Source organism: Saimiri boliviensis, chromosome 19 (assembly GCF_048565385.1).
Source record: "Saimiri boliviensis isolate mSaiBol1 chromosome 19, mSaiBol1.pri, whole genome shotgun sequence".
NCBI lineage: Eukaryota > Metazoa > Chordata > Mammalia > Primates > Cebidae > Saimiri > Saimiri boliviensis.
Genome location: NC_133467.1, coordinates 29,636,834 through 29,660,690, shown reverse-complemented (window position 1 = coordinate 29,660,690; position 23,857 = coordinate 29,636,834). Strand labels below are relative to the sequence as shown.

General features: G+C 39.9%; 1 protein-coding gene across 1 annotated transcript; it reads right to left on the bottom strand.

Annotated features, from left to right (window-relative positions):
- Nucleotides 1-22,508, bottom strand: SH2D1B (SH2 domain containing 1B). Its single transcript, XM_003943386.4, has 4 exons — nt 22,223-22,508; nt 11,702-11,765; nt 5,476-5,640; nt 1-3,539 (listed from the first exon to the last, which is right to left on the bottom strand). Exons 1-4 carry the CDS (start codon nt 22,504-22,506, stop codon nt 3,498-3,500), a joined length of 555 nt encoding a protein of 184 aa, XP_003943435.2. The 5' UTR covers nt 22,507-22,508; the 3' UTR covers nt 1-3,497.
- Nucleotides 22,509-23,857: the final 1,349 nt, after the last annotated feature.

Sequence of the window (23,857 nt, the reverse complement as noted above, 5' to 3'; positions counted from 1 at the left end):
GATTTCTCTTTCTCTGATGCTGATAGATCAGATAGATAAAATATACAAATCTATAAAAATATTTGTTCTACATAATCTATAATCTTGAATACATCTGATTCAAGATATACATATGATTCTAGGGGAAGAGGTGAAGAGAATGAGTTTAAAATGAATACAAAGAGCAATTCAAATAGATGAAATATTCACAGCATGTTCACATATACCGGGTCAGCAAGGAAACCTCAGAAACTGAAGTCAAGCTGTTATTTAATCTTAACATGATACAGTCTGAAATCTATACTAAAATAACTAAAAATGTATGTTTGAAAACAGTTACAAACTTCTAAACAGTTTTTGGATGGAAGAAGATAACTTTTATAAGAATTAAAAGTACTTTGACCTGAACAGCAATAAACACTATTTGTGTTAAAATTTATGGGATACAGCTAAAATAGTACTTTGAGTTAAATTCACAACTTTAACTATATTTATTAGAAAATAATAAGTATTGACATTGGGCACATCCTGTTGGTAAATAAATAAAATAATAATAACAAGTATTGAAAACAAGTCAGATAAGCCCTCCTGAAATGAAGTTGGAAATCAAACAGAGAATAGCAATTTTAAAACAGTAACAAAAAAGATTAACAAAACCAAAAGCTGGCTTTGAAAAGACTAACAAGATAGATAAAATCTATAAATATAAAAGAGTAAGATCCAAATAGGACACAGAGTGCGGAAGGAGATGTGGCTATAGTCACAAGAAATCACTAAAATAATACAAGAATACTATGAACTATCTGCCCATAATTGTGAAAACAGACAAAATCAATACATTTCTGGAAAAACAAAAAATGTCAAAATTGGCAAAATATTTTAACAAATCAATAAGTATTAATATTAACACAGTAATAAAAAATGCCCCCCACTCCACTCCACTAGAGCCTCAAACTCAGTTTTATAAGAAAGTACCGTACTAAAAAATGTCAAGGAACAGATAAGTTTATTTTTATTTTTGTTTCTTTTTTGATACAGGGTCTCTGCCACCCAGGCTGAAGTGCCCTGGCACCATCTTGGGTCACTGCAACCTCTACCTCCTGGGTTCAAGTGATTCTCTCACTTCATCCTCCTGAGTAGCTGGGATTACAGGTGTGTGCCACCACACCTGGCTATGTTTTTGTATTTTTGTAGAGATGGGGGTTTCACCATGTTGGCCAGGCTGATCTCAAACTGCTGACCTCAAGTGATCCCCCGACCTCAGCCTCCCAAAGTGCTTGGATTACAGGCATGAACCGCCGCACCCAGCCTGGGACAAATAACCTTTACCTTAAAAAGTTGTTGCAGAAAATATTAAAAAGAGAAAGACTTTTCTTCACCTTACATGAACAGTATAACCATGATTCAGTATATTATAGTCTTATTTGGTTTATGGGTTTTAATGCAAAAATCTTAAATGAAATAATAACTTACCAAATCCCACAGTTTATGAAAAATAATATAATATGATCAAGTTAAACAAAGCAAGGATGATATGATAATCAACAATTTTATTAACTTCATAACTCACCTTTATAATGGAGTGAAGACAAAAGGAATGTGACTGTCTCAATAGATGCAGAAAAAAATCACAATAAATGTCAAAACATTTCTAGTAAAAATTATAAAATTGCCTTTAATAAGGTTACAAGAAGGCATCATCCTTAAATAATTTCTAAGCATTCCCTGTAATACTGGAAACAGCATGAGAATACTCACTATCATGACTATGGACTGTTTAATATACACAGGGGCCTAACCAATGGGTAAACACAAAAAATAAATGAGCATAGATATTGAAAAGAAAGAGAATAAAATATTATTTACAGCTGACAAAAGTCATTTACACAGAAAGCACAATAGAATCAACAGATAAACTAGTAGATCTAATGAGAGGGTCAACATTTCACTACCACCATAGCCTATTAGAAAAGTAATAAAACATAAGACAGCATTTACAGCAACTAAAAATAATTAGGAATTGATCTAACAGAATATACAAGGCTTCGGTCTTGAAAATTTATGACTCCCTGAAAGGGCAAAATAAGATGACCCAAGAAAATGGATGTGGCATGTTTATGCATGGGAGAAATCACAAGAACGTCAGTTCTCTCCTATTTATAAATTTGTTGCAAATTCGTTCAAAATTCCAAAATGAGGTTTTGAGCAATTTCATGCATTTATTATAAAATGTATATGGAGGAATCAAGGTCCATGAATACCTAAGTCAGTTTTGAAAAGTAAAAGAGGGCATTTGTCCTGCCTACTAGACACATGTAGGAGTAGGAGCCGTGACTTGCCATGACCCCAAAGCTCACAATGGTCCGTACTCTGGGACTCCAGCCACAATGTCTGTTCATATTACCTGTAAGTCTAGAGCTCCTCTCTTTAAAAACTCTGACGCTAAGTCCAATGGGGTGAAATGAATTACTACAATTTGATGCTGGGTAAGAGAAAGGGCATAGAATTTGGTACATTTCAAACTAACCAGGTCCTAATTCACATTTTGAACAAGCAGAAAAATTCAGCAAATCAATTTCAATAAACCTTAGAAACCAATTCAACAAACCCCCCTCAGCAATGTGCTTCCAGTCAATTTCTCTAAACCGGGCACAGCTCTGAGCAGCACAAATTTCTACACTGTAGAGGACACAAGGGAGACCCAACCATGCTTTCGTGGCACGTAGAACCTAGTGGGGAACAGAAATCACACATAGAATATCTTAGAAATCTCCATCTATATCACTGTACAGAACCATATTCATGCTGTTGAAATGGTTGATGCATAAGTAGAATTGAGCAAAATCATGGAGAAAGTGTGGCCAGGGCAATGCTCACCAGCTGGTTTAAGGTTAGAAGGAAGAACCAGGAAGGGAGTAGCCCAGGCTGGAGGGAGAAGGGTGCACATTTGTGTCCAGCAGGTACAGAGAACGTGCTGACCATAGGCATCTCCATCACTCCCGATCCCTCACCATCACCTGACACAAGCAGGCTCAACAGAGAGCCTGGGGCAGTGTCTATCATCCCACGAAACACATAGACAAAGAAACTAAGACCTAGAGGTGGGAAGAAACCTGTTCAAAGTCACACAGCCACAGGACTGGAGTTCAGGGCTTCAAACTCACAGGCAAGTGTGCCCTCTTCTGGATGAAGCTGCTCCTTTGACTGCATGGTCTGAAGGAGGGTGTCAGCCATGATGTAGGGTGATACTTTTAACAAGTCATCGGGAAAAGGTTCAAGCTGTCCCATTCCAAGAAAGAAGAGTGAAAATGGAGAGGGCTTTGAAATTGCTCTGGTGCATGTCTGGGAGGCAGGGATAGGGAGAGTGCCCTCTGATGCTGGTGAGCAGAACATCTTCAGGTACACGACCAAGAGAGTCTAATTGTCCACTAGAGTTTGGTGCTTTGGACCTATGCCTGCAGAAGTGGTCACCAGTGAGACCTGTCACCCATCTCTTCAACTTGCTTTGTCCAGCAGCCTTAACTTGAAGGCAAGACATCCACATAATCACTGTTACTGTTCTTTGGAGAGAAAAAAAGCAGAAGACCAGTCATAAGACCACACCCAGAAGTCATATCAAACAACCCCACTCAAAAGAAAGAAGACCCCTCCCCAGGCACAGAGCCCACTTGGTGCCACCTCCAAGTTATATCTTCAAAGGCTGGGGTACCACAGGGAGCTCTCCTAACAAAATAGGGGATCCCCCCCTTTTTTTTTTAGATGGAATTTCGCACTTGTTACCCAGGCTGGAGTGCAATGGCGCCATCTCGGCTCACCGCAACCTCCGCCTCCTGGGTTCAGGCAATTCTCCTGTCTCAGCCTCCCGAGTAGCTGAGATTACGGGCACGCGCCACCATGCCCAGCTAATTTTTTGTATTTTCAGTAGAGACGGGGTTTCACTATGTTGACCAGGATGGTCTCGATCTCTTGACCTCGTGATCCACCCGCCTCGGCCTCCCAAAGTGCTGGGATTACAGGTGTGAGCGCCCGGCCAGGGGATCCCTTTATAAGCCAAGCCTCCGAGCTTCCCGCACAGGTGTCTCCATTCACCAGCAAGACACCCGTGCTTCCCTTGAAGTAAGAACAGCTGAAGCTTGTTGTAAGGAAGCAAAGGGAAGGGGAAGAAGAGGGTGACGGGGAAGATTTCCTCTTCAGTAGCCGAGGATTTTGGAGCTCGCTGTGTCAGCACTGACCCGGCCTGGAAAGTTGGTAAGTCAGCACTGGCCCGGCGTGGAAAGATGGTAGAGGGGGATTCATGCCCAGTTCTTGGGGAAGATTTCCGAGGGTTCGTCTCTTGGGATTTGTGATTCTTTTCTCACTGTCGAGACAAATACTACCACCACCCCAGCTGGTCCCAGCAGCTCACCTGGGTTTGCCTAAGGGCTGCAGCACAGATACATTCCTGGGTTTCTAGCTCTGCCACATTTTATACTTTTTATTCTATAAATTTTGGGGGAAAGTAGCTGTGGGGCTACATTTCTAGAGCTGGACCTATAGAAAGTGATTTTTGTGTGTCCACGAGTACACACTGCCCTTCATGGGGATGGGGTGGGGGACAGAGAAATAATGGTAGGGGAGGAGGTTGTATTTTAATCATTGAAACAATATGCTTAGCCTTGCTGGGGAGATGAGAAGCCAGCTCTGGCAGCCTAAAGGGTGACTTTGCTGCGGACAGTGTAGAAAGGCATGGAGTGATTGCAGGCTTTCCGAGAACTCTCTGTCCTCTGCTCCCCGACCTAGGGAGGACATCTCATCTCATCCCATCACCTGCCACTGATAACCGCAGTCCCTTTCACTGAGAATATAACCACACATTCCAACATGGGAAAATAGGATTAAGCCCTAAGTGTCTCTGGAAGTCTGGGTTAAATTCAAACAACATTGCAAATGACAAATAATAAATTCTTTCCTGAGAGCAGATTTCAAGGGTGTGGGTAAGCAAGAATGACTGCTCGTGATACAATTTGATAGGCCTCGGCAGGGATTCTCTGTGCTCAGATTTACTGACCATCTCTTTTTCCGCCATGCCTTCATACCTTTAAAAATGTATCTGACATAATTTGACACCCAGCGCTTTATAAATGAATGCTTAGCAAATATTGGGCAAAATGTAACAGTATGAGCATTGGGGAGGAATTGAAGGGCTAAAGTGATTTTCTCATTTGAAAACCCGCTCATTTGCCCATTTATTCTCAAACTTGAATGGTCTGCGCAAGTTCACAGAATGAATTTGAAGTCAGCTGTCTGTCCAGGAACCGCCCTTGCTCTCCTGGCTGCAAATGTAGCCAGCCTTAGGGGATACCACTTCTCAACAAAATGGAAATTGCTCTTAGTAGGATGAAGCTTTTTAGAGAATGTCATAGAAAAGAACATTTATCTGTATTGAGTTTTACAAAGGAAGAAATTGGTGGAAATAGAATTAAGAATCCTTTCTGGCCCCCGTGTGAGGGATTTTACCATAAATGTTTCCAACTCCAATTTCGTTTCTCTCCATCTCAAGCTGAGGCTGGTTCTCTTTATTGGCTTTAAAAGGCTAACCACCAGCCCCTGATTTGGTTTTTCATATTTGGAGATCAGTTCCTTTAGGTTTGGAAAGACCTGTTTTGGAACATTTTCTGCAGCCTGCAAAAATACGAGAAAGAAGATTAGACATTATCATGTAATTGTGTGTAAAATGTGGCACTTCTCAAAACAGTGGTTTTTCAAGGCTGCCTCTGTGAGCTGATGAACTGAAAGTGAGTGGCCAGAGCTCACACCACTTCCAGTTCACAGAAACTCTCATTTCTGTTTTGTTTTTAAAGATTTCTTTATATATTTATATAATTTCTTTATATAAAGAAATTATATAAATATAATTATTTTTATATTTCTTTATATTTTTATTTCTTTATATTTATATTTCTTTATATTTCTTTATATAAAGAAATTATATAAATATAATTATATAATTATAAAAGAAAAAAAAGAAATTATATAAATATAATTATTATATTATCGCACTTTAGGTTCTGGGGTACATGTGCAGAACATGCAGGGTTGTTGCATAGGTATATATATGGCAATGTGGTTTGCTGCCTCCATCCCTGTCACCTATATCTGGCATTTCTCCCCATGTTATCCCTCCCCAACTCCCTACCCCCCACTGTCTCTCCCCTAGTTGCCCCCAATAGACCCCAGTATGTGATGCTCCCCTCCCTGTGTCCATGTGTTCTCATTGTTCAACACCGCCTATGAGTGAGAACATGTGGTGTTTGATTTTTTGTTCTTGTGTCAGTTTGCTGAGAATGATGTTTCCAGATTCATCCATGCCCCTACAAAAGACACGAACTCATTGTTTCTTATGGCTGCATAGTATTCCATGATGTATATGTGCTACATGGTGTATATGTCCAGTCTAACATTGATGGGCATTTGGGTTGGTCCCAGGTCTTTGCTACTGTAAACAGTGTTGCAATGAGCATACTTGTGCATGTGTCTTTATAATAGAATGATTTATAATCCTTTGGATATATAGCCAGTAATGGGATTGCTGGGTCAAATGGAATTTCTATTTCTAGGTCCTTGAGGAATTGCCACACTGTCTTCCACAATGCTTGAACTAATTTACACTATCACTAACAGTGTACACGTGTTCCTATTTCTCCACATCCTCTCCAGCATCTGTTGTCTCCAGATTTTTTAATGATCGCCATTCTAACTGGCATGAGATGGTATCTCAAAGTGGTTTTGATTTGCATTTTTCTAATGACCAGTGATGATGAGCATTTTTTTATATGTTTGTTGGCCTCCTGTATGTCTTCTTTTGAAAAGTGTCTGTTCATATCCTTCCCCCACTTTTGAATGGGTTTGTTTGTTTCTTGTAAATCTGTTTTAGTTATTTGTAGATTCTGGATATTAGCCCTTTGTCAGATGGGTAGATTGCAAAAAATTTTTTCCCGTTCTGATGGTTGCCAGTTCACTCTAATGACTGTTTCTTTTGTTGTGCAGAAGCTGTGGAGTTTGATTAGGTCCCATTTGTCTATTTTGGCTTTTGTTGCCAATGCTTTTGGTGTTTTAGTCATGAAGTCCTTGCCTATGCCTATGTCCTGAATGGTTTTGCCTAGGTTTTCTTCTAGGGTTTTTATGGTGTTAGGACTTATGTTTAAGTCTTTACTCTGTAGTTACTTTTAGTGTAAGGTGTCAGGAAGGGGTCCAGTTTCTGCTTTCTGCACATTGCTAGCCAGTTTTCCCAACACCATTTATTAAACAGGGAATCATTTTCCCATTGCTTGTTTTTGTCAGGTTTGTCAAATATCAGGTGGTTGTTGATGTGTGGCATTGCCTCTGAGGCCTCTGTTCTATTTCATTGGTCTATATTTCTGTTTTGGTAACAGTACCGTGTTGTTTTGATTATTGCAGCCTTGTAGTATAGTTTGAAGTCAGTTAGCGTGATGCCGCCAACTTTGTTCCTTTTGCTTAGAATTGACTTGGCTATGTGGGCTCTCTTGTTTCCATATGAACTTTAAGGTGGTTTTTTCCAGTTCTGTGAAGAAGGTCATTGGTAGCTTGATGGGGATAGTGCTGAATCTATAAATTACTTTGGGCAGTATGGCCATTTTCACAATATTGATTCTTCCTGACCATGAGCATGGAATGTTTTTCCATCTGTTTGTATCCTCTCTTATTTCCTTGAGTAGTGGTTTGTAGTTCTCCTTGAAGAGGTCCTTTACATCCTTTGTTAGTTGTATTCCTAGGTATTTTATTCCCCTTGTAGCAATCATGAATGGCAGTTCATTCTTGATTTGGCTCTTTTTAAGTCTGTTATTGGTGTATAGGAATGCTAGTGATTTCTGCATGTTGATTTTGTATCCTGAGACTTTGCTGAAGTTGCTGATCAGTTTCAGTAGATTTGGGGCTGAAACAATGGGGTCTTCTAAATATACAATCATGTCTTCTGCAAATAGAGACAATTTGACTTCCTCCTTTCATAACCGAATACCCTTGATTTCTTTTTCTTGTCCAATTGCCCTGGCTAGAACTTCCAATACTATATTGAATAGTGGTGAGAGAGGGCATTCTTGTCTAGTGCCAGATTTCAAAGGGAATGCTTCCAGTTTTTGCCCATTCAGTATGATATTGGCTGTGGGTTTGTCATAAATCCGTTTTACAATTTTGAGATACGTTCCGTCAATACCTAGTTTATTGAGAGTTTTTAGCATAAAGGGCTGTTGAATTTTGTCAAAGTCCTTCTCTGTATCTATTGAAATAATCATGTGGTTTTTGTCTTTGGTTCTGTTTATGTGGTGGATTATATTTATAGACTTGCATATGTTGAACCAGCCTTGCATCCCCAGGATGAAGCCTACTTGATCATGATGTATAAGATTTTTGATGTGCTGTTGCAATCGGTTTGCCAGTATTTTATTGAAGATTTTTGCATCAGTATTCACCATGGATATTGCTTCAAGTTTTCCTATTTTTGTTGAGTCTCTGCTGGGTTTTGGTATCAGGATGATGTTGGTCTCATAAAATGATTTGGAAAGGCTTCCCTTTTTTTGGATTGTTTGGAATAATTTCAGAAGGGGTGATACCAGCTCCTCTTTGTATGTCTGGTAGAATTCAGCTGTGAACCCCTCTGGACCTGTGCTTTTTTTTGGTTGGTAGGCTATTAATTCCTGCCTCAACTTCAGCCTTCGTTACTGATCTATTCAGGGTTTTAACTTCTTCCTGGTTTAGGCTTGGGAGGGTTCAAGTGTCCAGGAATTTATCCATTTCTTCCAGGTTTACCAGTTTATGTGCATAGAGTTGTTGTAGTAATCTCTGACTGTAGTTTGTATTTCTGTGGAATCTGTGCTGATATCCTCTTTGTCGTTTTTATTGTATCTATTTGATTATTCTCTCTTTCTTTTTTTATTAATCTGGCTAGTGGCCTGTTTTGTTGATCTTTTCAAAAAACCAGCTCCTGGATTTATTGATTTTTTGAAGGGTTATTTTGTGTCTATCTTCTTCAGTTCTGCTCTGATCTTAGTTGTTTCTTATCTTCTGCTAGCTTTTGAGGTTTTTTGATCTTGCTCCTCTAGCTCTTTCAATTTTGATGATAGGGCATCGATTTTAGACCTCTCCTTGCTTCTCATGTGGGCATTTATTGCTGTGAATTTTCCTCTAGACACTGCTTTAAATGTGTCCCAGAGATTCTGGTATGTTGTGTCTTCGTTCTTACTGGTTTCAAAGAATATCTTTATTTCTGCCTTCCTTTCATTGTTTATCCAGTCAACATTCAAGAGCCAGTTGTTCAGTTTCCAGGAAGTTGTGCAATTCTGAGTTAGTTTCTTAATCCTGAGTTCTATTTGATTGCACTGTGGTCTGAGAGACTGTTATGATTTCCATTCTTTTGCATTTGCTGAGGAGTGATTTAATTTCAATTATGTGGTCAGTTTTAGAGTAGGTGTGATGTGGTGCTGAGCAGAATGTATATTCTGTGGATTTGGGGTGGAGAATTCTGTAAATGTCTATTAGGTTTGCTTGGTCCAGATCTGAGTTCAAGTCCTGGATATCCTTGCTAATTTTCTGTCTTGTCGATCTGTCTAATATTGACAGTGGAGTGATATCAAGTCTCCCACCATTACTGTGTGGGAGTCTAAGTCTCTTTGTAGGTCTTTAAGAACTTGCTTTATGTATCTAGGTGTTCCTGTATTGGGTGTGTATATATTTGGGATCATTAGCTTTTCTTGTTGCATTGATCCTTTTATCATTATGTAATGTCCTTCTTTGTCTCTTTTGATCTTTGTTGGTTTAAAGTTTATTTTATCAGAGACTAGGATTGCAACTCCTGCTTTTGTTTTGCTCTCCATTTACTTGGTAAATCTTCCTCCATCCCTTTATTTTGAACCTATGTGTATCCTTGCACATGAGATGGGTTTCTTGGATACAGTACACCAATGGGTTTTGACTTTCTATCCAATTTGCCAGTCTGCGTCTTTTGATTGGAGCATTTAGCCCATTTACACTTAAGGTTAATATTGTTATGTGTGAATTTGATCCTGCCATTTTGATGCTAGCTGGTTGTTTTGCCCATTAGTTGATGCAGTTTCTTCATAGTGTCGATGCTCTTTACCATTTGGTAAATTTTTGGAGTGGCTGGTACTTGGTGTTCCTTTCTGTGTTTAGTGCTTCTTTCAGGAGCTCTTGTAAGGAGAAACTCTCATTTCTAAGACCAACCTCTGACTCGAGCCACTCTGAGTAAAGAGGATTTGCATTCGAGGGATCTCAATGCGGCCAGAGTATCGAGGGAACCCCATCCTTGGCAAGTTTATCTGGGGCAGTTCTTGCAGATACACTGTGAAGGGTACCCCTCTAAGAGCTTATGTCTGTACCCTACTGGGAGGCTTTGCTATCTTAGAGGATGATCAGAAGTGGACTTCTGATGGAAATACAAAAATGAAATTTTTAAAAGATTTTCCAAATGTTATTTTAAGCTTCAGGGTACATGCACAGGATGTGCAGGTTTGTTATACAGGTAAACAATAGGTAAACATGTGCCATGATGGTTTGCCTCATAGATCACCCCATCACCCAGATATTAAGCCCAGCATTTATCGGCGATTCTTCCTGATTCTCTCCCTCCTCCCACCCTCCACCTTCCACCCTCCAATAGGCCCCAGTGTGTGTAGGTATCTGTGTGTCCATGTGTTCTTATCACTCAGCTCCCACTTATAAGTGAGAACATGCAGTATTTGGTTTTCTCTTCCTGTGTTAGTTTGCTAAAGATAACGGCCTCCAGCTCCATCCATGTCCCTGCAAAGGACATGATCTCATTCTTTTTTATGGCTACTTGATATTCCATGGTGTATATGTACCACATTTTCTTTATCCAGTCTATCATTGATGGGCATTTAGGTTGATTACATGTCTTTAAAATATGCAATTTGTATACTGGAGGAATTCAGAAACTCCAAGTGAGGAAAACGAGACCAAAAAAGTCCTAATATAAATGGAAAGTAGGAATGGCAGCACAACTCAGTTAAGTTGTAAATAGTTGTTTTCTGTTTACTGGCTATACACCAAGTACTATTTTCTAATATAACCTTTTAAGAATAATTTTAAAATAAAAAGAATTTTCTGGCTGGGCACGGTGGCTCACGCCTGTAATCCTAGCACTTTGGGAGGCTGAGGTGGGTGGATCACTTGAGTTTGATACAAGCCTGGCCAACATGGTAAAACCCTGTGTCTACTAAAAATACAGAAAATATGGTGGCAGGCACCTGTAATCCCAGCTACTCAGGAGGCTGAGGTAGGAGAATTGCTCAAACAAGGATAGAGGTTGCAGGAAGCTGAGATGGTGCCACTGCACTCCAGCCTTGGTGATAGAGTGAGACTCTGTCTCTTTCTGGTTCCATCCTGCATCACTGTTGAGTCTTCTAATTCAACAGAGGTTTTGCTTGGAGTCCAGGTTGGTGCAATTGACCACTGGAGGAGCCACAGTGGAATAACAGTGGGGGTTATTCAAAAGTAGAACCCAAGCCTAGAATCTTTTTATTTCTCTTAGGGGAAAACCAGGTTAACTCTTGATCTGACTCTCATCTCTGCATTGTGCTTTCTGTTTTAGAATGCTTTCACGTAGTCATGGCTCAGGTAGAAGACACATTCCCAGGTTCTTCTTCCTCAGCCTTTGGCTGTTGTTGTTACAGTCCTTTTTTGTTCTTACCTGTATCTTGTAATACCCATGTCTCTCTCTGAAGATTCGGTATGTGTAGACAGTATTTTTGAACCTGTGGAAAAATGACTATGTAAATCATAATGTTCTATGCAAATCCAAGTAACATCTATCATTATATTTCATATGTGATACCTTTGTTCATCTTCAATCCTAAAAAGAAACTTTTTTTTTTTTTTGAGACTGCGTCTCACTCTGTCACCCAGGCTGGAGTGCAGTGGTGCAATGTTGGCTCACCTCAACCTCCGCCTCCTGGGTCCAAGCGGTTCTCCTGCCTCAGCCACCTGAGTAGCTGGGACTACAGGCATGCACCACCATGCTCAGCTAATCTCTGTATTTTTAGTAGAGACAGGGTTTCACCATATTTGCTAGGCTGATCTTGAACTTCTGACCTCATGTGATCCACCCGCCTCAGTCTCCAAAGTGCTTGGATTACAGGCATGAGCCACTGCATCTGGCCAAAAGAAACTGTCTTAATTCACTTTTTGTCACTATAATAGACTACCACAGACTGGGTAAATTATAAATAATATAAGTTTATTTGGCTCATAGTTCTGGAGGCTGGAAAATTCAAGGTGGAAGAGCTGCATCTGGTGAGGGTGTTCTTGCTATGTTGTAATATGGTGCAGGGGCATCGCATGGGTGAGACACAAAGAAACAGGATGGGGACCAAACTTATCTTTTTATCAGGAACCTACTTTCTCAATAACTAACTCACTCATGAGAGATAACAGTATTAATCACCTCTTAAATGTCCCACCTCTTAATACTATTACAACAACAATTAAATTCCAACATGAGTTTCAAAGGAGTCATTCAAACCATAGCACTAATCATTTTCAGGCCCTTCCATTTGTGGGAATTTGGAAAGAACAAAACAAAACAAAACAAAACAAAACAAAACAAAACAAAAAAAAAACAGGGTCTTGAAATGGGAACTCTTATTCTGATGTTGAAAGTCTCTGCTCTAGGAACGAGAATAAGGAAAGAAGGTCTGTCTACAACTTCCATAGTCTTGATACTTCTCTCTAGTTTTATTTATTTAATTGAATTAATTTATTTAGTGTGTGAAACAGGGTCTCACTCTGTTACCCAAGTGGGGAGTGCAGTGGCATGATCATAGCTCAGTGCAGCCTTGACCTTCCTGGGCTCAACCGATTCTCCCACCTCGGCCTCATGAGTAGCTGGAACTACAGAGCACAACACCACACTCTGCTAGTTTTTTTGCATTTTTTTTGTAGAAATGGGGTTTTGCCACATTGCCCAGGTGGGTCTCAAACTCCTGAACTCAAGCCATCTGCCTGCCTTGGCCTCTTAAAGTGTTGGGATTACAGGCGTGAGCCACCGCACCCAGCCACTAATATTTTCTCTTAGTTTTAAAATACATAGAAGGAAAAATGCATGACAATAATGGCACAAAGGCTTAGGTGAAGTGTGAGAGAAATGAAAGGATGTTATTATAAGGTTCTGATGCTACAGGTGAAGTGGCATAACGTTTCTCAAATATGGACTATAAGTTAAACATGTATAATATAAATACTAAGTAAACTACTAAAACTCAAGGAGTTATAGCTAGCAAGTCCTCACAAGAGATAATTTGGAAACATAAAAAATAGTCAATCAACCCCAAAGTAGGCAGATTACTTATTAGATACAACTCCAAAACCGTGATCCACAGGAGGCAAAACTGATAAAATGGGCTTCATTAAAATTGAGAATCTCTGGCCTTTGAAATATACCATTAAAAGAAGGAAAATACAAGTCACAAACTGGAAAAAGATACTGCAAATCAGCTATCTCATAAGGGACTCACATCCAAAACATGTAAAGAATTATCACAACTCATAATAATAAAATAATCTAATTTTAAAATGTGCAAAATATTTGAGCAGACACCTCATCAATGAAAATATGCCCATGCATTTACTGTCAGTTGATTTTTGAGAACGGGATCAAGAACACGCAATGGGAAAAGAACAGCCTCTTCAATAAACTCTTCAGGAAAAACTGGCAGAAAAATAAAAATTGGATCCTTATTTCATACCATATGTGAAAATCAACTGAAAACGCATTAAGACTTAAATGTAAGTCCTGGAGCTGTAAAACTACTGGAAGAAACCATCGGAGAATAGCTCCGCAACATTAGTCTGACCTATGATTTTTGGATATCATGCCTAAAGCACAGACAACAAAGGCGAATAATAGACAAATAGCATTGTATCAACCTTAAAAGCTTCTGCACAGCAAAGAAAACAACAAAGCAAAGAGACAACCCACAGTGCAGGGCACAGTGACCCATACCTGTAATCCCAGCACTTTGGGAGACTGAGGTGCAGAATCGTTTGAACCTGGGAGGCGGAGGTTGCAGTGAGCCAAGGTTGCACCACTGCACTGCAGCCTGGGAAACAGAGCAAGGCTCCATCTCGAAAAAAAAAAAAAAAGCAGAAACAGAGACAACCCACATAGTAGGAAAAAATATTTGTATGCCATACATCTGATAAGGGGTATATACCCAAAATATATAAGCAACTCATACAACTCAATAGCAAGAACACAAATAACTGTATTTAAAAATTAACAAAGAATTTGAATAGACATTTTTCAAAAGAAGACATGCAAATGGCCAATAGGTTTCTGAAAAAATGCTTACCATCACTAATCATTAGAGAAATGCAAATCAAAACCATAATGAGCTGTCATTACAGATCCGTTAGAATGGCTATTATCAAAAAGACAAAGGATATGGAGAAAGGGTAACCCTTGTGCAATGCTGATGGGAATGTGAATTAGTATAGCCATATGGAAAACAGTATGGTATGGAGGTTCCTCAAAAAATTAAAAATAGAATTATTATATAACCCCACTACTGCGTGTATATTCAATGGAAACAAATCTAATATGTTGAAGAAATAGCTGCACTCCTGCTTTTATTGCAGCATTAGTCATAATAGCAAAGACATGGAATCAACCTAAGTTGATTAATAGATGAATGAAGAAAATTACGCATACACATACACACAGACACACACACAATGGAATATTATTCAGCCATAGAAAAATAAAATCCTGTTACTGCAACTACATGGATGAATCTGGAGGGCATTATCCAAAGTGAAATAAGCCAGGCCCAGAAAGAAAAACAACCACATAGTCTCATATGTGGCATTTAAAAAAAGTTGATCTCATTAAACTAAAGAATAGAATGGTGGTTCTCAGGCACTGGCCATGGGAAAGGGAGGACTGGGGAGATATTGGTCAAAGGATACAAAATTTCGGCTAGACAAGAGATTTGTTGTACAACATTGTGACTACAGTTAATAACCATATATTATATGCTTAGATGGGGCACGGTGGCTCAGGCCTGCAATCCCAGCACTTTGGGAGGCCAAAGTGGGCAGATCTCCTGAGGTCTGGAATTGAAGACCAGCCTGGCCAACATGGTCGAACTCTGTCTCTACAAATATAAAAATCACAAAATACAAAAATTAGCTGGGCATGGTGGTGGGCACCTGTAATCCCAGCTACTGAGGAGGCTGAGGCAGGAGAATCACTTGAACGCAGGATGGAGGTTGCAAAGAGCTGAAATGGTGCCACGGCACTCCAGCCTGGGTGACAGAGTGAGACTCTGTCTCAAAAAAATAAATAAAATAAAATAAAATAAAAACCATATATTATTGAAAAATGCTGAGAGGCAATTTTGTTTTCTCACTACAAAAATAATAATGTGATGAGGTAATGCATATGTTAATTAGCTAGATTTAGTCATTCCACAACATATATATATTTTTAAACATCACATTATACACAATAAATACATACAATTTTTATCTATCAAATAAAATAAATTAGATTGCATACTTTAAATATGTACAGCTTATTTTACTTGAGTTAGACTTTAAGTTTTTAGAAATAAAAAGTAAAATCTGCTGTTGAACCTCAATAAAACAAGAAAGGAAAATACATGACTGGCAAATAATAAGCAGGTGAAAGGATACTCAGTATCATTAGTCATTAGTGAAATGCAAATTCTACTCATGATGAGATGCCACTACGCACTTACTAATATGGTTAAAATGTAAAAGACTGACCATTCCACATATCTGTAAGGCCGTGGATCAATCAGAACTCATGTAATGCCCATGGGAATGGTGAGACAGTAAAATCGCTTTGGAAAACAGTTTGACAGTTTCTTAAAAAAGATAAGCCTCTGTGGAACACACAACTTAGCTGTTCCAGTCCAGATTACTTACCCAGGAGAAATGAAAGCATGTGCCCACACAAAGACTTAGTCACAAATATTCATAACAACTTTAGTTGTAAGAGCTATAAATGAGCAAACGAATTGGGATACATCCCTACAGTGGAACGATATTCAGCAATGCAAAAGAATGAACTATTGACACATGCAACAACATAGATGGATCTCAAAATAATTATTCTGAATAAAAGAAGTCAGACAAAAACGACTACATGCTCTATGACTGGATTTATATTAAATTCTGGAAAATACATATTAATCCATAGTGCCAAAAAACAGATCATGTTGGCCTGGAGTCTGAGCCTAGGTGGAAGATATGGTAATGAGAGATTACAAATGGGTGCAAGAAAAGTTTTGGAGGTGATGAATATGTTCGTTATCTTGGCTGCGTTAGTTTCATAGGTGTATATACATATGTCAAAATCCATCAAATTGTACACTTTTTATGTCAATGATACCTCAATAAAGCTGTAAGACACACTCATGGCATTAAAAGGTAGATGAATATAATTTATTTTTATAATATATAAACTAAATTTTAATCCCATATATACATATATATGGTTTTGCTATTTTCGTGATTGGTTTTGGGCATCAGATAGAAAAAGTGTTTCCTATTTGTGCTATTGTGTTCTCGGTAAATATGTAGTGGCTTGACCCTCAGTGTGGGAGTGATACACAGTAGATCCTCCCTGTTTGTTTATTCCACGGAAATCATTGTCATCATTTATGTGAAATACATAATAAATACATGTAAAAATCATTTAAAAATCTTTGGCATTAATTTCTCAGTTGAGGTTCAAAAAGGCTGGAATACAGGGCAAGTTTTCCCATATCTTTGAATTGTTTTGCTCTCTGTAATCTGGTTTAGCTTTCAAGGTAATCATTCTATGAAGTGCTGTGCCCATCTCTGAATCCCTGCTCAATGCATGAACTGTCCACAGATTAGCATGGTCTCATGTGTGGCCACCGTTGTGGAGAAACTTACTCGTATTCAAGTTTTTATTTTACCTAATCTTCAAAAGGTCAGTGGAAGGAAATGCAATCCCCTGTGCCCTGTAGTGTCAACAATGTATTCTGCATTTTTCCATTCCATGATGCAAGTGGGGAACCCAAGTCAATAAAGAAATATTTGAAGACTTTTGGCCTCTGGCCTTATCACTGCTCCTGACCTCATTGTATCTTGGTGCAACCTTTTGTGGTACTAATTTGTCGGTGTGCGTGAAGATTTTTAAACATCTAGGATTTTATCCTAACTAGAGAGTTGGGCCAACTTTCAAAGATGTAAGTACAAAAATGTTAATCATCCCAAATTACACTGGGCCCACTGAACTAAATTGGAAATGAAAATTGAAAATAACCTAAATGTATGATATATATACATTATAATATAGCAAATCAATAAACTACTAAGCAATCATAAAGGGATAAGGAAAGATACCTACAATTATGAAAAAAACAGGTTGCAAACGATCATACATAATAAACTATTATGCACATATATTGGCTTGTAAATGCACAGAGAAAAGTCTGGAGAGAGGTATGCTGAAATATTTCTTTTAAATGGTGATTTCACAGTGGCGAGACTGATACAACTTCTGCTTTCTTTCTTGTACCTTTCTACATTTGGTTTTTCTAAAACTAACTTTCATTAGCTTTATAAGCAACAACAACGGAGTGGAGCATTTCTTTTCTTCTGTACTGTACAATCCTTCCAAAAGTCTCAGAATCGGAGATGCATCAATGACTCTCAAGGCAATAGAAAGACATTGCCATTATTCTTCTCAATGAGAGCGTGCACTATGTTAGGGCTCAGGTGTTTGTCACCTGCAGGCTTCCTACGGCTTTGCAACGTTATTCTTTCCTTCACGCTTGCAGATGAACCCTTTGCACCTCCTAATAGCTACTCCATTTAATTCAACTGATGATAAAGGCAGACTTAGAGTTCCTCACACTCACAAAGTCACACTACACAGACAGCATTTTACACATGGGAGTTGTCTAGAAGCTCTATCACAGTGTATGATCAGAAGACATTTCCTGTCCACAGTTACCACACAGCTTTTTGATGAGTGTCATATGCTGCTGGGTCAACTTGCTCTGTGACTTTCTCTGTTTCTGACCTTCTTCATAGTGTCTTCATTACTAGATATTTAACTTCATGAAAGCGCTGAGGTTAGTGTATTGCCATTTTAATGCAGCAGAGAAGAAGGGGGAACTGCATATCAGAGTCCACTGCCAAGCCTTCAGACCCCCTCATCCAAGGTGATTAACTGAAATATATTTCAGTGAAGCTGGGGACATAGGTAAGAGAGGGAACGTAATAACATATTAGCAGTTTGGCCCTAGGCAAGTTATTAAATAAGAGGCTACAGTTTATTTTCTCACAAAATAGTGATCATGTCCCCTACTGCAAAGGACTTTGCAAAGGACAAATAAGATAATGCATGTCCATGCTTAGCGAAATGTTTGCTTCATAGAAAACACCCACGTGGGAACTTTTTCTGTGTCTGGGAAGACAGGCAGGCTAACACTTGTGTCGTAATAGTAATTCTGGCTTTGTTTGCAAAGGGTTGTATCTTGATGCATGAATTGGTTGATGTGACCTCTTCAGAGAAAACTTTCCTGTACCCAGTGGAAAGCAGCCCCTCTGTCTCTCTCTGTCATGTGACTGTTCCATTTTCATCATGTTTTCTCCTTTTACTGGAATGGAACTTCAGGAGGGCAGAAACACAGCCAGTAGTATTTAACACTGTATTACCAATGCTTAGGACCCACATGGAACATAATAAGTGCTCAATATATGCTTGTTGAATGAATGAACTTATTCTCCTAAAGTCTCAGCTTATTCTCCTAAAGTCTCAGCTCCAATATCCAGTTCACTTTTTGCTCTCAGCTCTGCAGTGCCCTCACGATAGTCCGATCCTCATAATTATCACATGCGTCACACTGTCCGTTTCCTTTTTTATTTTCCCCACTAAACACTGAGCTGAGTTGAAGGCATCAACTGAGTGTCCAGCACACTGTCTGACATATGAGAGATTTCAAATAATTATTGAACAACTAGAATTTAACACTGCATACTTATCTGCATGATAATAAGTTTTTTAACAAGGCTCTAGGAGGAGGTAGCTACAGGGGTCACTTGACCTGAGCCTTAAGCCTGAGGGTGAATGAAATTTTGCTTGCCTTTCAGTGACATGCCTAGGGATGCAGGTGAGACCTGATCATGCGGAGGGGCTTAACAAGTATTGCCTTTCCACTTGATTTATTATTATTATTTTTTAGCATTTCTCAGTGATCTTTGCTTTAGATGAATATGCAAGCTGGGTTGATGCCCCACAGAACAGTTGAGAATAAATATCAAGTTTCAAAGAGAATCCCTATAGGCTGGGTGCAGTGGCTCATGCCTGTAATCCCAGCACTTTGGAAGGCTGAGGTGGGTGGATCTCTTGAGCCCAGGAGCTTGAAATCAGCCTGGGCAACATAGCAAGATCCCATGTCTACAAAAAATTTAAAAATTAGCCAGACATGGTAGTGTGCACCAGTAGTCCCAGATACTCAGAAGGGCTGAGAGGATAATCTCTTGAACCCAGAAGGTCAAGGTTGTAGTGAGCCATGATTATGCACTCTAGCCTGGGAGTTGGGGTGAGATCTGTCTAAAGAAAAGAGAGAAAGAGAGAAAGAAAGAAAGAACAAAAGAAAGAATGAAAGAAAAGAAAGGAAGAAAGAAAGAAAGAAAGAAAAAGGAAGGAAAGGAAGGAAGGAAGGAGGGAGGGAAGGCAGGCAGGCAGGCAGGCAGGCGGATGGGCGAATCCCAATATTGACCATGTAGACTGAGATCCTGGCCAGTCTGCCCTTGCGCCTTCTTCTGTTTTCCCTTTTCACTGCTTGCGCCATCACAGCTAGCTCTTCACCATCTCCCATCCAGAGGCACAACGGTTTCTGTTGCCATCATTTCCCAGCTTCAGTGTGTTCACATCACATTGAAGTTCCTACATTCGCTAGTGTTGTCACTTCCCCGCCCAAAAACCATCCATGTTTCCCCATTAGCTATAGAACCATTCTTTCAAAACTCCATGATCTTATTCCATCCTCCTTCTCCAAAAGCTGGTTTCTAAACTACATTTTAGAAACCCTTTATGTACATACTTCAAAGTATCCAACTTCTAGACCCCTGTTCCCCCCTCCCCTTCCTAAAACGCCTTCCATCCCATTTCCATGTAACCAGATATTACCCACTCTTTATCTATTTGCTTATTTATTTTATTTTGAGATGGAAAGTCTCTCTCTGTCTCCTAGGCTGGATAGCAGTGGTACCATCTCAGCTCACCGCTCCCTCTGCCTCCCAGGTTCAAGTGATTCTCGTGCCTCAGCCTCCTGAGTAGCTGTGATACAGGTACCCCCACCACGCCCAGCTAATCTTTGTATTTTTAGTAGAGATGAAGGTTTCATTACATTGGCCAGGCTGGACCCGAACTACTGACCTCAGTGATCTGCCCACCTCAGCCTCCCAAAGTGCTAGGATTATAGGCGTGAGCCACCGCACCTAGCCTATATATGTTTTTCTTTAAATGGTACTGTGGATGTAGGTATGAGAGAGATAGCCTGTCTCTCCAGTATCATTTAAAGGAAGAAGTATGTCCCAATGTATTCTGTTAGTAACGACAATCACTTTTGTCTATAATCAGACTTCTGAGCCTACTCCATGGCCCATTTGTACACTTCTTTGTAAAATCCAGTTTTAGCAAAGAATCCTACTAAGTCAGTTTGGCAAGGACACCTCACCCTAGGTATCTGATCACTGTCAGGTTCTGATGAGATTCCTCATCCTCCACCATCCCCCAGGCAACATCTGACCACCCTGGCCTGTCTTCAGCTACAATTCTGTTAGGCTGGCTTAGCCAGAATCCCCTTCACCCCTGATGTTTCCTCTGAGTAATTTTCTAGCCACTGACCCCTCACTACTCCTTGGCCGTCAATTCCCACTTGTCTGTGCTGTATTCAGAGTTGAGTCCAATCTCTCTTCTGCACTGCAAGAGTTCCTTGCAGTGGTCCCTGTACCTATTGTGATGATCCTGAGTAAAGTCCTCCCAACTATGACTTAACAAATGACACAGAGTAATTTTTTTCTTTAACAAGAAACACTGGGGTTTCAATTTCTGTTACAGGTATAATAACAGGTTCAGTGGTCCCTACTTTACAAAGAGGTAATTACATAAAGATAGGAGGTTTCTAGTGATTTCTGTTCAGATTTCTCTTCAGGATTGCTTTCTAAACTGGGCATAAGCAAGTTCCTTCCACTGGGTCTCTTTGATACTGTGATCTGGAATTTCTTTTTTCTTTTTTTGAGACAGGGTCTCGCTCTGTTGCCCAGGCTGGAGTGCAGTGGTGCAATCTCGGCTCACTGCAGCCTCTGTCTCCTGGGTTCAAGAGATTCTCCTGCCTCGGCCTCTCAAGTAGCCGCTATTACAGGCACACACCACCACACCAAGTTAATTTTTGTATTTTTGGTAGAGACAGGGTTTCACCATGTTGGCCAGGCTAGTCTCGAACTCCTGACCTCAAGTGATCCCCCTGCCTCAGCCTCCCAAAGTGGTGGGACTACAGGCATGAGCCACCACACCCGGCCTGGAATTTCATATTTAACTTAGACTCTGGAAATTCCAAATGAGTTTTAACACGAACAAATTATTTGAGAAACCAAGGTCTCTGTTTCTTTACCTACGAAATGGTGACTGCCTACGCTTGCCTTGATAGACTACAAGAATGAAAGAAAATGACGAATATTGAAGTCCTTTACAAATCTAACAAAATGTGAAATATTCTTAGGATTTATAGTTTAAGTATTGCAAGTTGATGCTGCAGAATAAGTAGTCTTTCAGATTCAATTTTCTTAAAAAACCCCTAGCCATTTCCATACCAAATAAACAGATCTTTGGAGAACAGGACCTCTGACATTTGTACCTTCTCTCCATTCCCCTGTACCCCTATTCTTCCTGCAGCCCTTCCCTTCCCCACCACCATATCTCTCCTGCTGCTGCAGAGTCTGCTGTAGGCATTTACACCAGGGAGAGCAAGGCAGATGGGGCAGCATGGACAGACACAAGCCTCTCCTGGCACTGTCCATTATTTCTCACTATGCATTTTGACTGCAAAGTCAGAGTGAAATACTGAGGGACATGTATTCCTTTACTGTGCCTTTGCCACATTCAAAGCACGATGTCACATGTATGCAAGATGAGGCTACTCACGAGACACAGAGGCACAGGACTCCTGGTATCGACTCGCTGTCTCTTAACAGAAAGTTGCCATCCACCCCTTCCTTGAGCAGTAAGGTTTCACAATCTCGCTTGGTCAGAGGGCCGTGGTAGTAAGGAAGATCCATGGAGAATGCTCTTGTATCCCAGGCAGCCCTGTTGGCCTGAAATTCACCCCCCAAGTCAAGGGATAGCTCTGAGGAGGGATGTGGAAGCAGTTGTGCCTCCTGTGGAAATATCTCTTTCTCTAGTGGTCTGTGAGACTCAGCCAGCTTCATGAGATTCAGGAAATGAGAAGGGCGGGGTGATAAAATGACCAACACATTTTACCCTCTACATGGCCCATGTGACTCACAGAAATGGGTAAAGCACATTTAAATACACAGTGGAATCAGTGAAGCTCGTGGCTAGGGAGCTGTGAAGCTTGACTTCAATGCTGAAGTCAAGCTCTCTGAAACTGTGTTGCAGCCTGTATATTACTATATACTATCATCACCTTCTCTGTCTGCTGGGATCCTTTCTAGGAAGCACACCATTGCTTTTGCAGTATTGGTACCCATTCTCTGCTGAAGTTGCATAGGACTGGGCTATGCTTAGCTTAGACTTGGTGCTCAAAAAGCATTTGGATGCTGAGAGAATTGATATGCTCAGATACAATGGGAAAATTGAAAGGGTGGCATTTCCATGGATCAAAGGACACTAAAAATGGAAGATATTAATGGGAATAGAAAACGGTGGGACATTGTGAATGAAGACAGCCCATTCCATGACTAAGGCTCCTAGCCACTGGCAAATAAAAAGCCATTTTGAACACCCTCAAGCATTGTACCTTTTGGAGAAAGGGCTGGTGCAGGTGGGAGGGATAACTGGTATACTCAAATAGCTACAGGAAATCACTATATATCTCAAAAATGAATCTATGTAAATAAAACTAAAACAGAAAAGATGAGTTCATGACTCATCTTTACTTCACTTCTTTTTTTTTTTTCCTTCATCTCCATAGATGCCTGGAATCTTAACTTCTTCTTAACCCAGATGTTTGTTTCACCTTGCTACTTTGCTTACCAGCTGTTCCTCACACTTGGGGTGTATCTTTCCTCGAACTTCTTTGTCACAGATCTTTGTTCTTCCTTGGAATTCCCACTCTTTGCTGTTTGGCATAGTGTAGTTTCACCGATCAAGGAACTTGTTATCAGAGAGATAGGTTCTCAAATACCAAGTTTTCTTCTGTGGCTTTGGACAATTCATTATTCAATTCCCTGGGAACTCTGGGAGTTGAAGACAGAGCAATTAATGATGGAAGAAGAAATTTGGTAATTCTTGGGAATACATTCACAATCGTGGTGTGAAGATGCTTTCTGACATAAGACAGAAAATAACTGAAAGCATGCTCAGGCTCTTGGTCATCACAGGGGCTTGCTAGCCCTTTTTCCTGTTTCAAAATTCCATCCTCACAATAAAAGAAATGCAAATTAAATCTATGCTGAGATAACATCTCTTACCTATCATATTGGTGAAAATCAAAAATTTGAAAACTTATTGGATTGGTGATGGTGAAAGAAAATAGAACATCTCGTATTTTGGTTAGGATACAAAATAGTTACAGCTATAGTAAAAGATGGTTTGGCA

Excerpts from the sequence above, each read along its gene's own strand:
- SH2D1B (XM_003943386.4), bottom strand. The coding sequence starts at position 22,506 with ATGAAGCTGGCTGAGTCTCACAGACCACTAGAGAAAGAGATATTTCCA. Across the intron at positions 5,641-11,701 it reads ATGGGTATTACAAGATACAG|GCTGCAGAAAATGTTCCAAA; the intron begins GTAAGAACAAAA and ends GTATTTTTGCAG. Across the intron at positions 3,540-5,475 it reads TGGAGTTGGAAACATTTATG|AACAGTAACAGTGATTATGT; the intron begins GTAAAATCCCTC and ends TTCTCTCCAAAG.